The 22,694-nt window shown below is 37.1% G+C and overlaps 2 protein-coding genes across 5 annotated transcripts in view; one reads left to right on the top strand and one right to left on the bottom strand.

Annotated features, from left to right (window-relative positions):
- ABI3BP (ABI family member 3 binding protein) overlaps positions 1 to 6,470 on the top strand; it is a 280,943-nt gene extending 274,473 nt beyond the window's left edge. Inside the window, 5 exon segments of the mRNA XM_027769977.1 lie at positions 1,077 to 1,156; positions 1,926 to 1,955; positions 2,536 to 2,697; positions 4,040 to 4,162; positions 5,077 to 6,470. Coding sequence (XP_027625778.1) covers positions 1,077 to 1,156; positions 1,926 to 1,955; positions 2,536 to 2,697; positions 4,040 to 4,162; positions 5,077 to 5,192 — 511 coding nt within the window. The 3' untranslated portion in view covers positions 5,193 to 6,470.
- Positions 6,471 to 6,519: 49 nt separating this feature from the next.
- TFG (trafficking from ER to golgi regulator) overlaps positions 6,520 to 22,694 on the bottom strand; it is a 32,746-nt gene continuing 16,571 nt past the window's right edge. Inside the window, exons 4-8 of one of the 4 annotated variants that reach the window (XM_027769975.1) lie at positions 20,325 to 20,492; positions 16,350 to 16,490; positions 10,629 to 10,727; positions 8,042 to 8,082; positions 7,251 to 7,336 (exon numbers count right to left, since the gene is read on the bottom strand). In XM_027769975.1, coding sequence (XP_027625776.1) covers positions 8,048 to 8,082; positions 10,629 to 10,727; positions 16,350 to 16,490; positions 20,325 to 20,492 — 443 coding nt within the window. In that variant the 3' untranslated portion in view covers positions 7,251 to 7,336; positions 8,042 to 8,047. Of the gene's footprint in view, positions 7,337 to 8,041; positions 8,083 to 10,628; positions 10,728 to 16,349; positions 16,491 to 20,324; positions 20,493 to 22,694 lie in introns of all 4 variants that reach the window. The other 3 variants (XM_027769976.1, XM_027769974.1, XM_006143567.2) reach the window with 3 other exon arrangements.

Below are 22,694 nucleotides of genomic sequence, written 5' to 3'. Positions count from 1 at the left end.
TTGGAGAGGTTTTTGCTACAGGGCGCGTGCACTCGCCAGAAAGACAGAGAGAGAAAGACAGAAAGCGAGAAATCATCCCCCAGGGGGGATGGCCACGCCGCAATCCCTTCTCCTCCTTTCTCCTCTCGGGATCTTGGGCACGTGCACACACACGCCCGGCGTCAGTTTTAAGCCACCAGGTCCAGGACGCGAACCGCAGTCAACTACGCAGGAGTCCAGCAACATAGCCATTACGCTAACTGCTGGTCCCAGGGATTTTTTAATAAAGAATTTCAAGCCGGGACAATATAAATCTGCTTTGTCAAGGAAAGAAAGGTCTTTGTGCTCATTCTCTTCCTGAGGAAACACTAAGGTCCCTTTTCTGGGTTACCATGGCTTCCTGTGATCCATAGAAGACTTGAGTGTCAGGAGATACAACTAGGAAGTCCTTGCAAAAAACCATTTTTGTGTATCTGTCCCCAAGGCTTGGTCTAGTAGTTCTCAGATGTCAATAGGCACAGAACTCACATCTGGAACCTGTTATAAATTCCTACCTCAAACCCCTTGGGAATTGGTCCAATTGGTCCTGCCCTAGCAGGACAAGAAATCTGCATTTTACGCAAATTTTCCTCACAGCCACCCTATCATGTGATTCGGACATTAGTTCAAACCAACCCACAATGAGGAACATTGCCTAAGTCCAAGGTTATACTTGAGGTTGGGACACAGGGAATGAGAAGAATCTTTCCACTTCTTTGGCCCAGGAAGTAGTGGAGACATATGAATGAAACGGGGGTTCCTAGTTGCTGGATTTAGTCTGGATCCATCACGTATCTTTCATGTCCAATTATTTCCAATTTAGAGTTTTTAAAAGACAACCATCTTTTACATAACTCAATCCTTTTCTTCCACAAAATATTAGGCAAGTTTCAAAAAGCAAAATTAAGTATTTTTTCCCTCAATCTGCTTCTAGAATTTATATAACCTACCATTAAGTGTCGTCATGATTTCAAAACAGAACCAGGGGGATGTGAATATAACAAATGAATGTTGCTTTCTGCCCCTCAATACTACTTTTTTTTTTTCCCCTTACACAGCTATGAATTCCAAGTGAAACCCAAAAATCCGCTTGGTGAAGGCCCAGCCAGCAACACAGTGGCATTCAGTACAGAATCAGGTAATCAAAACAGTAACTCCAAGAATGGAGCAGGCCACAGTGGAACAATGTTTTGCACAGGGAGCTTGTTTGAAACCAACTAAACACTGCATACTCAGCTTGTTTCTTGAATTAAAAAAAAAAAAAAAAGTCTGTGGAAAAACAATGGATAAAGATACCTTTAGGGAAGCACCACTTTAGGCTTGTCCTCATGTATGTTAGAGAAAAAGGCTAGACATGCCAGTGAAAAAAGAAAATAAAAAAGCATAAACAATCTGTACTGAAATCCAGGGAATGAATGTTCCCGTTACCTAGCAGCAAAAAAATCAGTGAATGTAGCCAGAAAGGGAATTCATATATTTTATGATATAGTGCTATGAAATTTCTAATTGGCCTTTCCAAGTGACAACTCCTTAATGAGATACATCTGCACATTTTTATTTACACAATTTTTATTCCAACCGCAGCTCATGGTATCTTGGTAATTTCACTATGAATGGTTTTTATATGAAGCTAAGACAGGATGCTTTTGAAACTGAAGGGAAGGCTGAAACTGTACAAAGGCTATTTACTTTAATAACATGTAACAGATACAGGTATCTGGCAGGAGACTACTCAATCAAGACAAATTTCTAAAACAAACTTCAAATTCAGTTGTTAGCAAGAGTGAACTATTCTGCAAAGAAGATTGCTTAACAACTGTTAAGTTCCCATCCTCTTCACCACACCACTGGAATGCTGAGACTCTACCTAACAATGTCTGACATATCTGTTTGCTTTTTCTCCTCAGCGGACCCCAGAGTGAGCGAGCCAGTTTCTGGTAAGTGCTTGTCTCAAAGGGAACAAAAATACATGCTTTTCTAAACCAATTCACTAAGTAGGCATTGAAGAATTTATGTCATGATTCCACTTTGTCCACATAGTCATCTTCAAATATCACTCAGATGTGAAAGTTTACCTAAAACATTCAGTAACACTGAGAGCCTATAATGCTGAGAATAAACTGGTTATTTTAAAACCTTTCACTCATGTAGGTTAGCTCAAATTTTCAATCTAGCACTCATTTCCAGTTTTAATAACAAGTCACATAAAAGCAGCTGTCTAAATTGTATAATATGCTACAAAAAAGAAACTTGCATTTGCTCCTAAAGAAGCACCTATGACTACAGATGCTATTCAGTGTCTAAATGCGCTATTCTGAGATTTATCTCATTACTGACAGGAACTCATTTGTGATTTGTTTCAATTTTATATATTTGGGCTCCAATATTTAACACTGGGGAAAAAAGGTTCAGCAAGTTGACAACAAACTTTGCCAACTGTTTTTAAAGCTTTTAGGATAATTCTTTCATACCCAAGAGTCAGACTCTAAACTCAAACCATGCATTCTCTTTATGCAGCAGGGAGAGATGCCATCTGGACTGAAAGACCCTTTAATTCAGACTCTTACTCAGAATGTAAAGGCAAACAATACGTCAAAAGGACGTGGTATAAAAAGTTTGTTGGAGTACAGCTGTGCAACTCTCTCAGATACAAGATTTATTTGAGCGACTCTCTCACAGGTAAGCTGGGCTACCAGCTCTATATTGATTGAGCCTCTGCTTTCAGGGAATGTTTTGTTGCATTCCAAAACATGACCTTTCTATGAAGAATTACAGCCACTAGGGGGTGATGTAAACACAAGTGTTCCTCTGAGCAAAATGTTAGTAACACAATTACCATCATAGAAAACAGGATTTAAAGTCTCTTAATGAGTATATTTAACAATAATTATGAAAAAAATGAGGACTTTAAAATGCCAGAGAGCTTGCTCCATGCCCAGCAAGTTAAAATTTTCTACCTGCATACAGTAAAAAATTTTAGTATGTAAGACTGATCCATAAGACACAGAGGTATTTGTTCAATCATTGAAAAATACGTACCAATTACCTACTTTGTGTCAGAAACTTTTCTAGGTGTTGGGAGACAACTCAACAATCAAGACACATCCTGCTTTTGTGTGGCTTTTACCTCTCCTTTCCCTTCTCCGTAGGGAAGGATAGACCACAAATATGTAAGGCAATTTTTAAAAAGGGTGAGAGAGAATTAAGAAAAATTGGAAGCTCCTTAAGAATGGTTAGAGAAGGCCTCCCTGAAAAGGTAGTACTTGGCTAAGAAAATTTATGAGAAGGAAACAACCCCACAAAGATGTAAAGCATTTAGAGGAAGAGGAAAGAAAAAGGCCTGAGGCAGAACAAACCGGCCAGTGCCACTAGAGACATAGTATGGAGAGATCAGGCAGGCAGGTGGGAACTCACTGAGTTGCTTTGAAATCCAGCAACGACTTTGGGTTTGGCTCTGAGTAAAATGGAAGACTGCTGGAGAGACTTATGGAGGGGAGTAACATCTGACTTGTATATATAAAAGGTTACTAGTCTCTGAGAAAGGGGAAGAATATAGGAAGGCAAGAGTGAAGGCAGAGATAGCAGTTGGGAGGCTATTCCATAGTTCAGCAAAAGACATCGGTGGTTTGATAAGCCAGCCCAGTAGCCTAGTGGGTAAGGGACCCAGATTCCACATGGCCAACTGCAGTTTGAATCCCAATACTTGGTGATTTGAAAAACATGCCAGGTGTGTGTGTACGCATGGCCAAAATTCCAACAGAATGGAGAGGAGATTGTAATGTGAACACACCCCACCAGGGGTGGGGAGGTACCTTCTCTGTTTCTCCATCGTTCTCTGAAAAGCACATGTTCTCTCTGGCAATAGATAAATAAGGCACTGGTGGCTTGAAGTAGGGGGTAATAGAGAATAGGGCGAAAAACATTTAAGAACAGGAAAGATGATTTTTCAAAATAATTTATTTCAGAATTGTCAAATACCAAAGGAAATAACACTTTATTCTTCTAATGTCTGGTTCTTTAGGAAAATTTTATAACATAGGTGATCAGAGGGGCCATGGAGAAGATCACTGTCAGTTTGTGGATTCATTTTTAGATGGACGGACAGGACAGCAACTTACTTCCGACCAGTTACCCACTAAAGAAGGTATGTTTTCTGATGCACCTCATCAGCAAGAGGGTTTTACAGATTAATGCAGAAGGAAGTCATGTTGAGTAATCAATTTTAAATGACTTCTGTAAGACTACTGCTACTCTAATTAGCTAAAAAAAAAAAAAGTTTTAATAGAAGTTTCTCAACTCAGAAACTTGAAATTCAAGGGAAATTAGACATATAAATGCAGTTTACTTTTTAAAAATATGATTTGCAAAAACACCTATAAAAGAACAGTACTTCCTAAACTTAAATAAGTTTTGTATTACTTTTATGATGGTCATGCTGAACATATCTGCGTTTTTTTAAATTCCCTTAAGAAAAATCTTTAAGGGAAGCCTTACTACTACCATTAGTAGAATAGTATTTGCCTTATAAATAATTGTATAAATACAGTTAAAATAGTTCTGATTAACAACTGTTACCTATTAAACATACATTAACACCAAGCTGCATGCTCAAAAAAGACTAAAATTTAATCTGTCTAAGCAGTGAAGAAGGGGGTAAACTGTCCTTATTACTCAGGAATCACCAGGAGGGTCTTTAAGACTTTCAATTGCCTGATAAGGCTTTTTTCATTAATACATTTTGTTCTCTGGCACTGAAAACAACCATACTAAAAGATGACTTAATAAGATCTGTGAGCCTATTAATGGTCAGTGGAAGCTGCTCAGATAATACCAACTATCCCATCTTAACTTGCTAAGGCAAAGTTAGCCACTTCTCAGATGCCCATGATTTTAGTAGACTATTACGACCAAGGAAAGCCACCAACACCTGTTATCAGTTTTCTGTATTACTTTGCTTCACCCAGAATAGCCATCAGCCACTCAATGACATCTTTGAATCCATGAGCACTGTGAGTAAAAATATAGCAGCTATAAAAATTAAATTGTTTTCTCTCTTAGGCTATTTCAGAGCAGTCCGCCAGGAACCTGTTCAATTTGGAGAAATAGGTGGTCATACCCAAATCAATTACGTACAGTGGTATGAATGTGGGACTACAATCCCTGGAAAATGGTAGATGCTGCAACACGCTCGAAAGTATCTTCTGTGTCATCATAGGAAAAACAAACATTGGAAACACTACGGAATTTGTCACATTCATTTAAGGCTATTTTGTTTACTATGTATAAAAGTCTACAATCTAATTTACGGCAATATTAGATGTTTATTGTTAGGAAAGATTGCTGGAAATATTTATCAGGTTTTACAAAGTCATTTTAAGAAAGCAAGATATTGACATTAACAGAGTAACATTTTTGGGGAAGCTGGCTCCCTATTCATGATATTTTAAGAGATCATTTGTATATTATTTATCATAATGTTGTAATGATGTTTTGAGATACTTTTATATCAACATCAAAAAAACTTACTTTTAAAACCTTTTGCCGATGTATTCTCTTCCTACTGGTGAGTTCCATAAACCTCTAATTTAAATTATTGGATCAAATTAGCTTCATATACATTTGAAAAAAAAAAAGAGTTCTAATATTTGCATGTTCGTTTAAACTTCAATTTTCTTAGTAACAGGTGAACGGTGTTCTGGAGTTCAAAGCCCATGCTAAACTACATGTCCTTAAAATATCTGCAAATTATGGAAGATGTTTCAGTCAGTAAGTTTTATTTCAACTACAAATGAAGAACCTAATAGTTTTAGAAGATAACATTTTGTTTCTTCTCACCCATAATACTACAGTGACTGAATATACTTTACCAAACTATTCCTTTCAAGCAACCATCTTCATATTTTTATTATTTAATCAAGCTATATTCAGGGATTATGAAGTCTGAACACAAAAAGATAATGCATGAGATCCTTACCATTTTACAGAATATTTATACATTAAAACCTAAGAATGAATGTGTCAAAGGATGTTTTTTGTAATTGTGTAACTCAAGCTATAATGAAAGTTTGACTCATTTTTATTCAAAAAAAAAAAAAAGATATATATTGTGTTTTCCTTCAGCTGGGAGGGAGGTAGGACTGTTGCCCTCATTCTGAAAGGACATTTCTTTGTGCTTACCTCTCAACATGCTTCAATGCTACATTTTATATTTTTCAAACTACCTGCAATAAAAAAGATGTAGTTTTTTTTAAAGACTGCGTTTTTTGGTTCATTAGTAAGTAAGGACACCTTAATTGTCAAGAGGAAAAATCAGTTATTCACAATCTACTAACCCCCTCTTTTAAGTTAAACTTTCTATTTAAAGCAAGTCAGTACATTCTCTGAATGGAAATCTGTAAGTTGTTTATACCTTAAGACCAAACACCAATAAAGATTTCTGAAAAGTGACCTTTCCCCATGTATATGTATATTATTGACTGAATTAAACGACAAGATCACCAATGGATTCAATTATCTTTATTAACCTATCAATGTTACATTTTATACATAATATCTACTTTTCAAAGAGCGCTACTTTAGTACATCATGTTAATAGTAAAAAGCCAAGTAAGATGGCTAGATCTTGACTTAGCATTTTAACATCCTCTGGACAACAGAAACTAGAAAGTCAATCACTTTACACATATGTAAGAGTAGTGTTCCAAAATAACTAGAAAGCTGCTACATTTTTAAGCAGGGGAGGAAAAACTTTCATTTTGGTCTTTTTATGAGTGTTCCAGCAAATTATATTTTTCAATTTAACAGCAACAATGATATCATAAAAAAGGCTCTGCTTTTTAAATTTCTGAACTTGAATACAAACCAAAATAGTAGTATTGGAGTCTTTTGGGAGGCAAATAGCTAGCAGCTACATTCATCTGTGTAGCTGAGCTTCCTTATCGATAACCAGGTCCAGCTTGGGTATAGCCCTGACCAAAGGGAGGACGGTTACGTGCATAAGGGTTAGGCCCACTTGGAAGAGGGGTCATAGTACTTCCAGAAGGCGGAGTAAAACCTGGTCGTGGCTGATAGGCCCCAGGCTGGCTTGGAGCCATTCCAGGTTGAGAGGCAGGGGCCACAGTATAACTAGTAGGCTGAGAAGTTTGGGTGGAATAAGTTTGTGGAGGATAATTGCTCGCCTGGTACTGCTGGGGTGGTTGAGCAGGCAGCTGTTGAGGCTGACCAGAAAAGGCAGGAGCCGGTGCCTGGGAAGTTGGTTGCTGGCCATATCCCTGGAATTGCTGAGGTTGTTGGGGTCCAGTCTGCTGACTATAGCTTGCTGAAAAGGCAAAATAAATAACATATATGTCTTATTTCTCTTTTGGTGACAGTTTTCTAGAGAACTAGCCTTACTGTTATGGACCAAAAATGAGGAGAAACGTAACAAACTTGTTTACAAATAGTTTTGTAACAACTTTCATAAATCCTCTAATCTTAAATTGAAATTAATATAAATAGCTGTTTCTAGACTGTATTATAATCCCTTGGAGCAAATTCCTATTCTAGCATAATTCCTAGCATAGAGTAGATGCTCAAACAATAAATGAAGGAGTTATATTTTGTAGGCAGACCAAAACTGCAAAAGCTAAACAGTCATTAACCAGGTTTTGAAAGAAGACCTATTTAACAGTACCAAATAAAAACATTGCAGAAAATGGATATTTCTTAGTGGAACAATACTACAAATACTTATTATACTAAGATGCTTTAAAGTTTACTCACTCAATAAAAACTAGTAAGCCATTTAAGAATAAACACTAAATACCATTTTTCACAATCCTTAAAATCTTTCACTTCTTCTAGATTTGGTATCTGATGCTTTTGCCGTGATGACACAAAATTTTGACTTAGAAGCATAACACACAAAAAACATACTGTAATGCCCCACAAAAATCAACATCTATAGTCATTATTTACTAGGACATAATTGTTTTAAAAGAAAGTCTGCTTCACTGAAAACTTTTATCTCTACCATGAAACACACCTGCAGCTACTTGCAATGAAACCTCTCCATTGACTGGAATCCTGTCAGCATTAAATACCAGATACATAAGAAAATTATTAAAATATGTACAACCCTGCATTTAAATAACAAAAAGGATTGAATGAATTTGAGTACATTCTGAACTCACCTTGAACCTGGGTTCAAAATTTACTCATGAAAGAAACCTTTATGACACAGTCCATGAACAAAACTGGAAAAGGTCACAGAGGGAAACTGGCAAACCAACAGTGTCAATGATGGTCCAATGTCACCACCACCACCACCACCACCACCACCACCACCAAAGAGTCTCCAAGCAGAGTATTAGTTGACTATTTCCATATTTCTCAATCAAATTCAAAATAGGACTAGTAGGATCAGAAATACAAAGATAATAATTTGAAAAGAACTAGATTTTATTCAGAGTGAAGATGCTCACTGAAATTTCTAAGAGCAAGTTTAGTTATTAATAGGTAAATCATATATCTACAGCATTTTACTCATGGCACCATCTAAATAAATACTAAACTATCAATTGATGATAAATCTTGAATGTCACACTTCACCTGATATGTAAAACTTTTCATTTTAAACTTAAAGAGAAACAAATTGATCCAGCTTTATATAGAAAAAGTACATTCACTGTAAGACTGAGCAAAAAAAACAAAAAGCTGTCTTTATATCTTGCAACTGAAATCTATACATTTTTTTCTTTCAAAATTTAATCTGGAAGTGGCCAGATCCTTAATTATTCCTCAGGAGATGAATAAAAACTATAAAGTCTAAAGATGCCCTTTCATTAGGAGCTTCCTAGTCTTCTGATCTCAATGTGGCAATGAAGCTACTGTGTGTATAGTCTCCCACACCCCTACCAAAAAAAAAAAAGACATGGAAATTCTGTGGTTTTTCTGATTAAATGAATAGTCTGGGGAAGGGGTTATGTGGTTCCCAAAGCCTAAAATTATCTACCATCTAGCCTTTAATGGGAAAAGCCTGCCAACCCCGGCACTAGGTTTCAGAACACAGAATGATACAGGGAAGTATTTAACATCAAAATCAAGAGCACTAAGTCAAAGGCTGCATGTCCTTCAAGTTATAACTTCTTTGACCCTTAGTTTTCTCATTTATAAAGTGAGTGAGTGGGACAAGATCAGTGGTACCAACCCTGGCTACATATTAGAATGAACTATGATGTTTTAACATACCAAAGCCTGAGTCCCACCCCCAACCAAATCATACAAAATCTTTGGGAGTGGGGCACAGGCACCAAAAAGCTCTTCAGGTGACCCAAGAGCACACTGAAGGCTGAAACCTCTGAATTAGATGATGCTTCCATCTCTTGAGCTCTAACAGTCCATTATTTTATAAATCATATAATTTGAAACTCTTATTTTTTCTAATTTAAAAATACTATCCCCTTAACATCATAATCCAAGCTTAAATTCATTCTATCTTTTATATTCAACTAAAAACTTGCAGCTTAGGTTCGATAACTCTATAAAAACACAATCCAAATAAAATTGGTACATGTATTTAAGACACATCAAACTCCAATTAATGACAGAATTTTATGGTCTGAGTTAGGGGTGAGCAAACTTTTTTCTATAAAGGGCCAGAAAGTCAATATTGTAGGCTTAGTGAGCCACATGATCTCTGCTGCAACTAAACTGTGCCATCACAGTGCCCAAGCAGCAATGGACAGTACCGAAACGAATGGCGGTGGAAGTGTTCCAATAAAACCTCCTTCACAGAAACAGGTAACAGCTCAGATTTGGCATGTGGGATAAAGTGTGCTGAATCCTGCTCTAGATGATACTACGGAACTCAAGAAAATAAAGTTTAGGTAAGATTTAACTTACATAGATAATTTTTAATTACAGCAGAAATTGTGATATTTAAATTGCTGGGTGTAAAATAAGAAACAATAACTCACTCTGACATATTGTAGAAATTACCTGAAATATCCTGAATTATATCCAAAGCTACATTCAAGAGATTTACTGTATTTAAATACAGATAATCATCAGTGGACAGATGATAAAATGAAAAATACTCAGGATGCCTAGTTAAAATACCTAAACTTACTGTTACCCAAGAATCTTTTTCACAGTATTTTTTCATCTTTGATATTCCTACATATTCTCAAAAGACTTAAAACCTAAGTAGCTTAATTTAGTTCTTAATTAACAAGAGCACCTTTCCATGTATGAGGGAATTGTCAATATTTCTACTGGTACTAAGAGTACACTGAAAATAGCGTGCTACATATAAATAAGGGGAAAATTCTGCATTTTTTTTGTAGTTCTAAGTCACTTAAGTTGACCACCTTCGTAAGATAGTCTTTTATTACAAAGTTTTTTATACAAGTTTTTGTAGAATCTATATTTTTATTTGTCCAATAGAGAACTAAAATGTCAATTTACAATAAAATACTTATGTAAAAAATTTTAAGATAAATGTTGTCTCCCCTAGTAAATCTTAATACCTACTATGACAATGTATTAGAAATCAAGAAATTAAGAAGAACTTCAAGTTTAATGAGCACAGAAACAGATGGAAACTCCAATTCCCTCTGACACCCGCTCACCTGAATACTGAACACCGTACTGCTGCGGTGGGTGGTGCGGAGCCTGCGGCTGCTGGGCACCGTAGCCAGCCTGCTGTTGGTACTGTTGGTACATCTGACCTAAAAGGGAAACGCCAGAGAAAGAGGCGGGTTGAAGCTGGCAGAGAGAAGTATTTTTAAGTCATATTTACATTCCTTATAAACACATGAATAAACAGAGTATCAATATACAAGAACCTGTCTGTTTCTTTTTAAACTCTATGAAGAAGAATGAACAATTTAAGAAGTATGACCGCTCTGCTGTGGATAATCGCAGAGAACTCTAATTAGCAGCAAACACAATGTCATGTAAAACAGTGGCTACCACTGTATAAACTCTAGAAAAACTAATGTTTCAAACTCTACAAATGAATAGGTAAATACTGTTAAGGTTCAGTAAAAATCAAATGAGTTAAAATTCAATGAATAAAAACTGAGAAAAGGGACAAATACCAGGAAATAGTGCCTATATTTTGCCCAAAGCACTATTATTTGTCCTCTAGAGGTTTGGAACTGTTACCTAGTATGAACAGACCCTTTGTTAGCAAGGAACTACATGACATCTTGGTTCCAGAACTCAAGGACGCCGTTAGAGTTTGATTTTCTAAGAATACCCAACATCTGAACCAGTCACATGGAAAATGATAATATCTACATGGTTCTTCACTGTACTGATTAATAACAGAAAAGCTATTTAATACCAGGATGTGCTCTTAGACATGAAAGTCCTCCTATCTCCTAGATTGCAGTTCCTGGGCCAGCAGGTGGCATAGAAATTGAAGTGGCTGGATCTCACACAGCCAACTGTGTGGTTCGAGTCCCTGACCTGGCAGCTTGTGGACCATGCCAAATGTGTATGCATGAGTGCCCAAAAACCCAAGAGGAGAATGAAGGAAAGGGACTGTAGGGTGGTCATCTACCCTAGGGGGTTGATTTCTTACTTTCTCACCACTCTCACTTACTCTCCCCCTCAGCCCCCTGTGAGTGTAAGCAAGCACTCTATAGCAATTAATTAAAATAATAAAAAAGAAGTTAAGACTTTTTCTAAAAAATAAGATTGCAATTCCTATGGAGAAAACATTTACACTTGTTACTCATCTCTTTCAAGCAAACAAGAATTTACTGATTTATGTCTTTATCATCTCTACTTCTTTACAGTTTTAGTGGTGGATTTAGCTAGATCTAATGCCTGGAGTAGCAATAAAACCTGCATTTTATTATCTAGGTAGTATTTAAATTTTTAAAATAGTCATATGTTGGCTTATTCTTTGAAAACTATTCAAATTACCTGCTCTTAGAAGACTATGAGTAAAACAAATAGTTACGGCAGAAAGTGAGGTTAAGTACCAGAAAAAAAGTAAATGCATTATCAAGTGCCACTCAAACTAAGTGTAATATGCAGCCGGCATTCCATACTTAAATCCAGAGATGGAATTCACTCCCCTGTACAAGCTGCTCAAATTATCTTTAAATACCACCAACTAAGGCAGCACAAGCTGAGACATGCCTACATTACATCAAGCTTAATCCCTAATAAGCAGCTGTTTTTTTAATAATAAAAATTAAATCTGTTCAACTGTTTTATAAACTGTAAATTCTCTTCTCCAATATGACAAAAAAACAAGTTTATTAAGTGCTTTTATAATGGTTTAGACTAACAGACAACATAAAAGGTAGCACAGAAGTTAACCAAAATTAAATAGCACCTTAATCCTGAATTGTATTTCATATCTAAAGAATAGAAATGAACAATCTAAATAAAAAGTATGTTCTGAAATATATCAAGGGGGAGTTACATGTGTAGTATGACTAAGGGTTCTAATTCTCAGAAGTCAGAATCAGCTCCACAATGAGCAAATGATAGACAATAAATACATAAGAAGAAAAGATCAACCTCATTAGTAATCCTATTTCAAATACAGAAAGATTAAACAACTTACCTGAGGCCAATAGCTAAGAACAGAACCATTAATACCTAAGATGAACCATCACTGAAACCCAAGCATAAATCCAAAGTTTTGGTTTACAAAGTAGTTTTACATATGTTGTCCCACTTAATATAAATATCAGCTTAGATATCATCACAAATGCTGAAATTAAGGCTTCATGTAGTAGACTGCTGTCGTCAATGACTCTAAGGAACTCACACTCAACAAGCGTAACTGTTCTCCTCAATGAAAATTTATATGAAACAACACCCCACCACCTTTTTTTAAGCTTATTTATTCCATGAATGCAAGAGAGATGCAGCGCCTCACACAGGGTATCAATGCTACAGTACACCCTCAGTTCCAGCCGCAGCCCAGATCATAGGCGCACACTGCTTGGCATAGTCTGGTAGGCTCCAGCAGCAAGACAGCAATATGCATTTGCCCCATAGAGCGTAACATTTTACTGTTGTACCACCTTCTTTTCTTTTCACTCTTCACTCCCCTCCCCACTTGTTGTTTACCATGTTTTCCTAAATTGCCACAGAACTGTTTTTGTTTTATAGATTTTTGCCATAGGATGCATGCACTTACGAGAGAGAGAGAGAGAGAAGAAAAGTGAGAAATTACCCCTCAAGGGGATGGCCATGCTGCAGTCCCTTCTCCTCCAATCTCCTCCCAGGATTAGGGGAATGCATGCACAGGTGCCCAGCATGATTTTCAGGTATAAGGTCTGGGACTCAAACTACTCCCGTTATAGGAGTACAGCTCCTTAACCACCACGCCACCTGCCAGTTCCACTACAAAACTATTTTTAAACCACCACTCCTAGATTTAAAAATTTCAAAGGTTTATTATTATCTTTGCAAAGTATTTCCTGTACTCATTTCAAACTTAGTTCATCTAAATTCAACGGGACTTCCTTTCACAGAATTCCAAAATTTAATTAGGAAATCTGTGTTTAAATGTGAAAAAAGAAAATCTTTACATATATGAAAGAAGTGATCTACGAGATATAGTAATTTTTTTAAAGAATTTAAGCTGCCAGGTCCAGGACTCAAACCTTGGTCAGCCTTGCAGGAATCCAGCACCTTCAACAACCACACCACCTGCTGGTTCCAAGGTATATAGTAGTTTTAAAAAGCAAAGTGCAGAAATTATAGTAAGTGATGTTTTGAGTAATAAAAAAATATATACGTGTCTTAGATATTTTCAAAATCAATCCATGACAGACTAAAGTCATAAAAAAAAAAAAAATCTAAAGGAGAGAATAGGATGAAGCAAAGGGTAATGGCAAGGCCTTTGAGAATACACTTGGCTGCACACAGAGGTAACCAGTCTTCAGGAGGACCCCCAATGACTTTTGTACATGAATAACATGACAGTGGGTTGGTATCCTTTATGTCCTTAGATTCAACACAACAGAAAAATTACAAAAAACAAGCAATAAACACTCCCTTATACAGCCCCTTCCACAATGAATAGGATGGACGACCTGTGCACAATAAAAGACTGCAGGGACCAGCAGTTAGCGTAATGGCTACATCGCTGGACTCCCACGTAGTTGACCGCGGTTCGAGTCCCGGACCCAGTGGCTTAAACTCACACCGGGCACGTGTGCGTGCATGCCCAAGATCCCGAGAGGAGAATGGAGGAGAAGGGATTGCGGCGTGGCCATCCTCTCTGGGGGGGTGATTTCTCGCTTTCTATCTCTCTGTCTCTGTCTGTCTGGCGAGCGCAAGCACCCTATAGCAAAAACCTCTCAAAAAAAAAATAATAATAATAAAAAATAAATAAAAGACTGCAGAAATAAGAGTTGACGCTTAGGAGAACGAGCTGTCTATAAAAGTCAGCCGTCTTCTACTTTTTCTCTTTCTATCTCAAGTCCTTACTCTGGGAGAAGCTGCCACATCACACAGCCCTATGGAGAGGTTCACATGGTGAGGAACTAAAGCCTATGAACAGTGTAAGCCACCTTGAAAACAGGTCCTCCAGCTCTGGCTTATCTCCAGAGGCCTGCAGACTCAGCAGTCATCATGACCGAATCTTATGAGAGACCCCGTCAAAACCACCCAGCCAAGCCATTCCCAAATGCCTGACTCTCTGAAGCAGCAGTAGATAATAAATGTACAACATCCATGTTCTGGGACAAGTTAAATAGCTTTTACTCTGGGAATATGTAGAGGATAAGTTACTGAAAAAAATCAACAAATACAATTCAGAATCAAATATGAAGTTATGAGCCTTGTTAAGCACCTGGTATGGACAAGTCAACTGTGATAAAGTCATTCTGAAAGATTCAGGAATGTTGAAATACAGGCTAGTTTGGGTTAGGAAAAAGGGGGGAAGGGGGCTAGATGAAAACAGAATGCCAAGATATTGGTAAGTACTGAGATTATCCTATGTGTATATTTCAAAATTTATGTAATAAAAGGCTATTTTAAAGTCTACTCAGCTTTTTTATATTAACATAATTTTACAGATTTTCATTATATCTCTTTTCACCTTTTCGGTTTGTCAAACAGCAATACCTCCTGGTCTCTGATTATTTTTTGTGCTCTTCTCATTACTTAGTTTTAGGCAGCTACTCAACTACACAATTTTCTAGTGATAGAAAAACAATTCTAGTTTCGGTAGTTACATTTTGGTGTAGAGGTTCATTAAGAAAAGTGAACAGTAAGAAAGTCTCCCCAAGCTATTTATTCATCAACGAAATGCCACCTGCTGGCCCCTTATGGTTTATAGTCACTCAAAGGACACCTGTATTGCCTATCACAGGATGATAGGATTCAATTCCAAAAGAGCTCAGTTCATCTTCGGCTGTTTTTTCTGTAACTGATAATATCCCTTGATTCTGGTGCTTAAAATGTATCATACCACCACCTTTATCCAAAAAGATAGAGCACCACCTGGTGTTTGTTGTAAAGTGGAATATGTGGTTTTAAAGGTCTTAACTTGCATGGGCAAGTCACGGAAATAACATTTTAACTTCCAAAAGGCCCTAGAGATCATTAAGTACTTAGGTTCTGCAGAGCTCGAAGGTTTTCTATAAGGCACCGCAGCCCCTTCTGTCTGAGCTTGTGGCCCCTAAGTCCCATATTAAAACACAGCAATGAGCAACGTCCCCTTCTCTCTCTCAATTACTGAGCTTTCAAGTTATATTTCCTTCAGGCCTATCAAGACATTCTTTTGAAGTTGTTTTGTCCAACTTCCACATTTTACAATGAGAGAATCCAAGTGCACACTATTTATAGAAGAAAAATCTGTCTTAAACACATTGCTTTTTTTCATTAAAGATATATTGTGCAAACATATAAAAGGATATTAATCTTCCCAAAAAAACTACTTAAGTTATGCTTTTTATTTAAAAAAAAAAAATCTATCTTAACTACAAAAACAATGCTCACTTGCTAGGGAACAGGAAAGATAAAATGTAAAATCAAATGGGAAGTCATCCTTCCAAATTTTGCTCTCATCCCAAAGGTCACCACGGATTAATGACTGGTATGAATCCTTCTCTGTCTGTCTACTCTGTATTTATAGTCATATAGATATTTTTCTTGATTATTTTCATTATTAATCAGCATAAGCATACCTGGCATAGCATTCTGTTTATTTTGACACTAAATCATGCCGTGTCAGTTAATCAAAGTTTTTCACAGCTTTTTTCACAGCATGACTGAACAATGCCAGCTGTTTACCATTACCAAGAACACTGCAACAAACGCCACTGCACATGTACCTTCCCACCCATGTGCTCGCAACTCTATTTTACCTTCAATCTGACCTGCTTGTGTCTGAGCTCCTGTATATGGAGGCTGCTGTGGCTGAACTCCCGGTGGGTGAGCTGCTGAGGAGGAGGAAGCGATGCTGTCTGGTGTCCCTGAACGGTCTTCCGTAGGAGCACTGGGTGGCCCTAGGTGGTCATGGAAAGTAAGTTTAGTGCCAATACAAAGGCTTTTCCCAGCAAGCTCAATTAATAAGTCTGGTTAAAAGGGACTAAAAATTACTATGAGATAAACATATCACCACAAATGCAGTCTTTTACATTAAATGTATGTACTTCGTTTCTTTCCTTTGCTCTAGACTCTTAGGAATCCAAAACTACAACAGGAAATTTTTTTTTGTGTGGAGTGTTACATTCCTGAGTGCTAACCTCCTACAGAAACCAACCGCATGTGAGCAATACCAATATCCCTCAATGCCACACAGCCGACATTGCATAGCAGCCGAAAGTATCATTTCATTCTTTTATGGGTCTCCACTATCCACAATTAGGTTCATCCCCCAAGGTCAGTATTCAAGGGGGTCCCAACATTATTTCTCACAATTCCACGTCTCACATACCCCTGCTTCAGCTAAACAGACCTACTGCCCATTCCCACATATATCTAATATTTTGGCCTCTATTTCACTGTTCCCTCCAATCTGCCCCATATATTTAAATATAATCTTCACATATTTTAGTATAATATTCTTTAAAACAATTGTAATTCCACACTTCTAGTAATCCTCCCTGACCTGTACTTCTTCCAGGAGTGAACTGTCTATATATTAATAATTTACTTTTACTATAGCACATACCAACTTCTACCTGGCCTGAACAGCTCCCATCTGCCTCAGAGACTATGAGCATTTTTGGACAGGCTCCTTTCTGAGTTTGATTCTTTTTGTCTGTCTCACAAAGCCTCGTACTCTAACTTACACATGGACCATGTCTATCTTCCAAAACAAAGAAAACTGAATGAAGAAAATCTACAGTTTAAATTCTGTGACCATCAGAAAGATATTCTGAAGACAATTATAGATATGTCATATGCCCTTAAATTCTTCTTATTCTGGCCTTGTAAAAGAGTGGTGATAAGCACAGGTTTAGGAGTTAGACTACCTGGATCACATTCCTATAATGCCACTTACTAGCTTTGTAACTCTAGGCAAGTTACTAGTCCCTAATCCCTTTCTGTGCCTCAGTTTTCTGATCTGTACCAAAGACAGGCTAATCCCTACTCCATCGGTAAGATTTATGTACACATTAATTACAGCTTATAGCAAGTGCTTATAAAAGGGACCATAGGGACCAGCAGATGGCACAATGGTTACGTCGCTGGACTCCCACGTAGTCAGCAACAATTCGACTCTCAGACCTGGTGGCCTCCTCTCCGAGAGAATGGAGGAGAAAGGACTGCAGCTTGGCCGTCACCACTAGTGGGTGATTTCTCCACTACATTGGTATAACCCTAGAACTTACCATTGTATTAGGTACACAATTAGCAGTTTGCAGTCCAGATACTAATGTAAACCTAAACTAGGTTACAATAGTGGTAATACAAAGACGGATGACTCTCAGATTTAAAAATACACATTTGTGTGTGTGTAAATGTGTGTGTGTGTATATATACATATATATACACACACATATATATATGCCTCCCAGAAAAGATCCTGCTATTCTCATATAAATACACACACACAAATATGTATTAGTCTGACTTCTTCTTCCTGCCTTATATATCAGTTAATGTTGCTTGTCCTATCTTTACAGTACTCTGCTGCTCTTTCCCATTTCCACATTCACTAAGATAGCTGAGTTTTTACCTCACATCTAAAGAACTACAGAAGTACCTTGGCTACTGTCTATGTGTACAGCTTTACCTACTACAATTCAACATACAAAGCTACTAGAAAAATGGCCTCCAAATAATATAAACCATATTATTCTGGTCTGGCAGATTCTACATTCAAATGAAAATTTTCAAACCTGACTTCATATATAACTAATCATATACAAGTATCTACCTTTTTAGAATTCCATATAATTCTCTTCAGTAATAATCCCAGAAAAATCTTCAAGAAAAACAAAATGAATAGACTGAACACTATACTTCTATCTGCTGACAATGGCAAGGTAAACTTGTCAAGTAAACCTTCCCACAGGAGGAAAAAAAAAAAAAAAACAACTAAAAATCTGAAGTAGAAGAAAACTACCTGAAATAACTAGAAGTCAATCAAACATCAGCAAAAACCATAAAAGAGTGAAATGCAATGAATAAAAATTGCAACCCTGACTCATACAGCCCGAATGGCAGAAAAACTCAGTTTTAACAACCTCATGGCTGCACAAGCAGCTGGAAACTTAGGGGGTAAATCCTGAGAGAAGACAAGGGAAGGGTAATACTTAAAATCTAAGTATAAACTTTACTCAAATCTCCAGCCGACTATAGGGTCATGTAGCATAGGACATACCCCAAAACGCTCGGGGACAGAGGGGGAAACACACACACACACACACAAAAAGACACGAAACAGAAAAAAAAAAAAAAAAAAAGCACAGCTGAAAGGAACCCAATAAAGATATTAGCTGCTACACCCCATGGGGAAAAGAATGGGTAGTCTGAGTCCATTATAACTTAACTCCTTGTTAGAGCAACAATAAGAAAAAAACATTTCTCAAAAAGACATGGGAACCAGCAATTAGCGTAATGGCTATGTTGCTGGACTCCCATGTAGTCGACCGCGGTTCGTGTCCCGGACCCGGTGGCTTAAAACTCACGCCGGGTGCGTGTGCGTGCATGCCCAAGATCCCGAGAGGAGAATGGAGGAGAAGGGATTGCGGCGTGACCATCCCCCCTGGGGGGTGATTTCTCACTTTCTGTCTCTATGTCTCTCTCTGTCTGTCTGGCGAGCGCATGCGCCCTACAGTGAAAATCTCTCAAAAAAAAAAAAGACATAAAGAATCCCAAGTCACTACAATATGGTAATTGAAATGCTCACTTTTCAAAGAGAAACTATCAAACATACAAAGAAAAGGGGAACTGGAATGCATACTGGGTGGAGTTAGTCAGTAGAGAATGACTCCAGGTGCTGAGTGTTGCAGAAAACATTCCAAGGCAGCTAGTGTAAGTATTTTCAAATTAAGCAAAAATATATTCAAAGAATTAAAAAAAAAGTCTTAATGAATAAAAAGATAAGAAATCTCAACAGAAAAATAAACTAAAAACAAGCATAGAAATTCTAGAGCTAAAAGCACAACTGAAATGAAAAATTCATGGAAAGTTTCAACAGTGGATTGGAAATGGCAGAAGAAAAGAATCAGTGACCTTAAAGACAGTTCAACAGAAATTGACAAATCAGAGGAAAAAAATTAAAGAAAAGGGAACCTCAGAGACCCAGGAAACACATACTAAGCTCTCCAATGTATGTGTAATTAGAATCTCAAAAGAGAGAAGGAAAAAAAAATTGAATAGCCAAAAAACAAAGAAGAAAGCACAGTACAGGCACTATCTCAAAGTTAAAAACTTAACAAAAAAGCATCACTTACTAAAACAATTTAACCAGAAATCTATAGCTTCAATTTTTCTAACAAGTTGAAAAATAATAATAATGAAGAGCTCAAGAGTGTAATTTAAATCCTGTAAGAAATCTGAAGACTATAAAATAATTCAGATTTAAAAAAAACATTTTGAATTTCACTTTCAATAGAATCAATATGAACCACATAGTAGTAGTCCTCTAAAGGGGAAAACACTACTGACTAGAGGACCCAAGAGTGCCTTTCGGGGAGCTGGAAATCAACTACACCTTGATCTGGTTAATGCTTTCCATGTGTGTGTATGTACGTAAAAACATATTAAACTGAAACCTAAGGTGTACTTCACCATACCCAAGTTATCCTTCGATTAAAGAAAGAAAACAAAGAAAAAAGTAAAGGAGGGAACGGACAAGGGAAGAGGGGAGATAGAAACTAACTTACCTGAAACTTGATCATCTGTTAAGCCAAATGCTGACATGACATTTTTATTGATTTCATCTTGGTTTTTTAAAGGATCAAAAGCTGACATACTTGCTGCCATAACCTGAGTAGACTGTTTTCCAGAAGCATCAGAAGCAGCAGGCTTTTCTTCCCTACCATCCACAGTATCTACAAGAATAGAGGAATTACAAAAACTTTTTTCTATTTTATCTGTATCAAAAAAGCCTAAAAATACAAGATAGAAAAACACATACACAATAAATATAGTCTGCAATGCTAAGAGTATCTCTGTGGGATTACAGATCATTTTACTTTATCCTTACACTTGTTTTTACTTTTAAAATCAGGGGAAAAGAAGAAAAACACACAATATAAATAACAGCTTTTACAAACACATCTACCTTCCCTAAAGATTAGATGGGGGAAAAAAAAAAGTGAAATTTCCTTAAACAGAGAAACACTTTACTTTTTTGAAGAGCCCTTTGACTTACATTTTAGTATCAGATACATACTGGGCACTCATGAAGTAACAGTATAGAAATTAATGTTTATTTTGTAAAAAGATAAGAGGCTCAATTAAAATTATAATCTCACCTTTAATGTCTTATTTCTACTACCTATTAGTCTGTTATTAAATCACATGGAAACCAAGCCAAACAGAATTCATATTTAATTTTCTATACACAGCATACTGAAAACAAACTTTTAATTTGCTACTTTTTTTTTTAATATGCCAGAATGCATATGCATGCACATGAGAGAGAGAAACAAGAATGGAGCCTGGTCACACTGGAATCCTTTTTCCTCTAATTCTTCATCTTGTAAGGATCCCAGGGTATGCATGTATGTGCAAGCCTGGCATGTTTTCAAATCTCTGGGTCCAGGACTCAAACACTTGTTGACCATGTGGGATTTTATTAAAATGATGTGTCTGGGATCTGCTTCAAAATAAAATGGGAGAGATGAAAGTGTATGGCAGTACAGATGCCAGAACACCAAGAGTTGTCAGTCATTGAAGATGAATGTGGATTCATGAGATTCATTATGGTGCTATGTCTACTTCTGTATATGTCTATACTTTTCCATATAAAATGCTTCTCAAAAAAACAAAAATAAAATTTTAAATATTATACGTTTAAATTTAAAACCATGCTATGTATTATACAGGCATTTATACTGTTACCTTTGAAAGAAGGAGGGTTTGAGAATAACCTACGTCTTACAAATAGAAACATGAGGATGAGATACAGGAAAAGATATACTCGGTCATCAGAAAGGTTAAGGTGCTTTTTGCACAGAAAAATACATCATAACTTTTCTAATCATCCAACAAAAAGCAAGTCAGCTGCAGTGACATGGCAGTGACATGGTACTTGGCAATGCTGAAGCCACACTGGAGGTTCACATTCCCAGGTCTCCCTGTGCGAGCTGAGTGCACACATTCATGCTCAGGATCCTACCTGGCTGAGGCTGACAGCACGGCATGGGGACCCTGTCGGGGGTCAGTCGGTCTCTCTTTCACTCACTCTTTTTCTCTTTCTCATGGAACAAATGGATAAACTTTAAAAAAAAAAAAAGTAAGACAACTGGGGCCAGTAGGTGGCTTTCTGGTTGAGGCACTGGACTCCCACATGGCCGACTGAGGTTTCAGTCCTGAACCTGGTGGCTTGCATTCTCACTTTCTCTCTCTGCCTCTCTCTGGTCAAATTAAAAAAATAATAAATTAATTCTTAAAAAAGTAATCAAATAAAAATAATGAAACCACATAAATAAGAAATGTTGTAAACCATTTTGATCAACTAAAAGTATCTAAATTTTTGTTATCAAGCAAGTAAATGAACTTCTCTTATTACATTATCCCTGTTATTAGACCAATACAAAATTTATCTTGTGAAAAAAATGTAAGTACTAAGTAGAATGTAAGCACTCCCAACACACTCTGGCTTACAGCTCTCATAGCTCTCATTCATTCCTAACTTGTCATTCTAGGTTAATCTATTTCCTAAATTGAGGGAGGGGGCGCAAAAATTAAAAAAACTCCTTTAAGTACTTCTTTAAAATATGTCTGCCAGGACCAGCAGGTGGCATGGAGACTAAGGCACTTCTATGTGGCTGACTGTGCAGTTCGAGTCCTGGACCTGGCAGCTTGAAATTCATACTGGTGCATGTGCATGTGTATCCAAAAGCCCAAGAAGAGAATGGAGGGGAAGGAATTGCAGCATGGCTGTGCCCCTGAGGAGTGATTTCCCTGTCTCTCTCTGCTGAACACATGTACTCCACAGCCCAAAAAAAAAAAAAAGTCTGCAGTTACCTATTTTACTCACCAACTTCATCTCTCCAATTTCTCTCTCTTTTTTTTTTTTTTTTGAG

This window comes from Tupaia chinensis, unplaced genomic scaffold (assembly GCF_000334495.1).
Source record: "Tupaia chinensis unplaced genomic scaffold, TupChi_1.0 Scaffold000100_1, whole genome shotgun sequence".
NCBI lineage: Eukaryota > Metazoa > Chordata > Mammalia > Scandentia > Tupaiidae > Tupaia > Tupaia belangeri.
The sequence above is the reverse complement of the archived record's forward strand: the minus strand, read 5'-3'. Positions and strand labels throughout refer to the sequence as shown.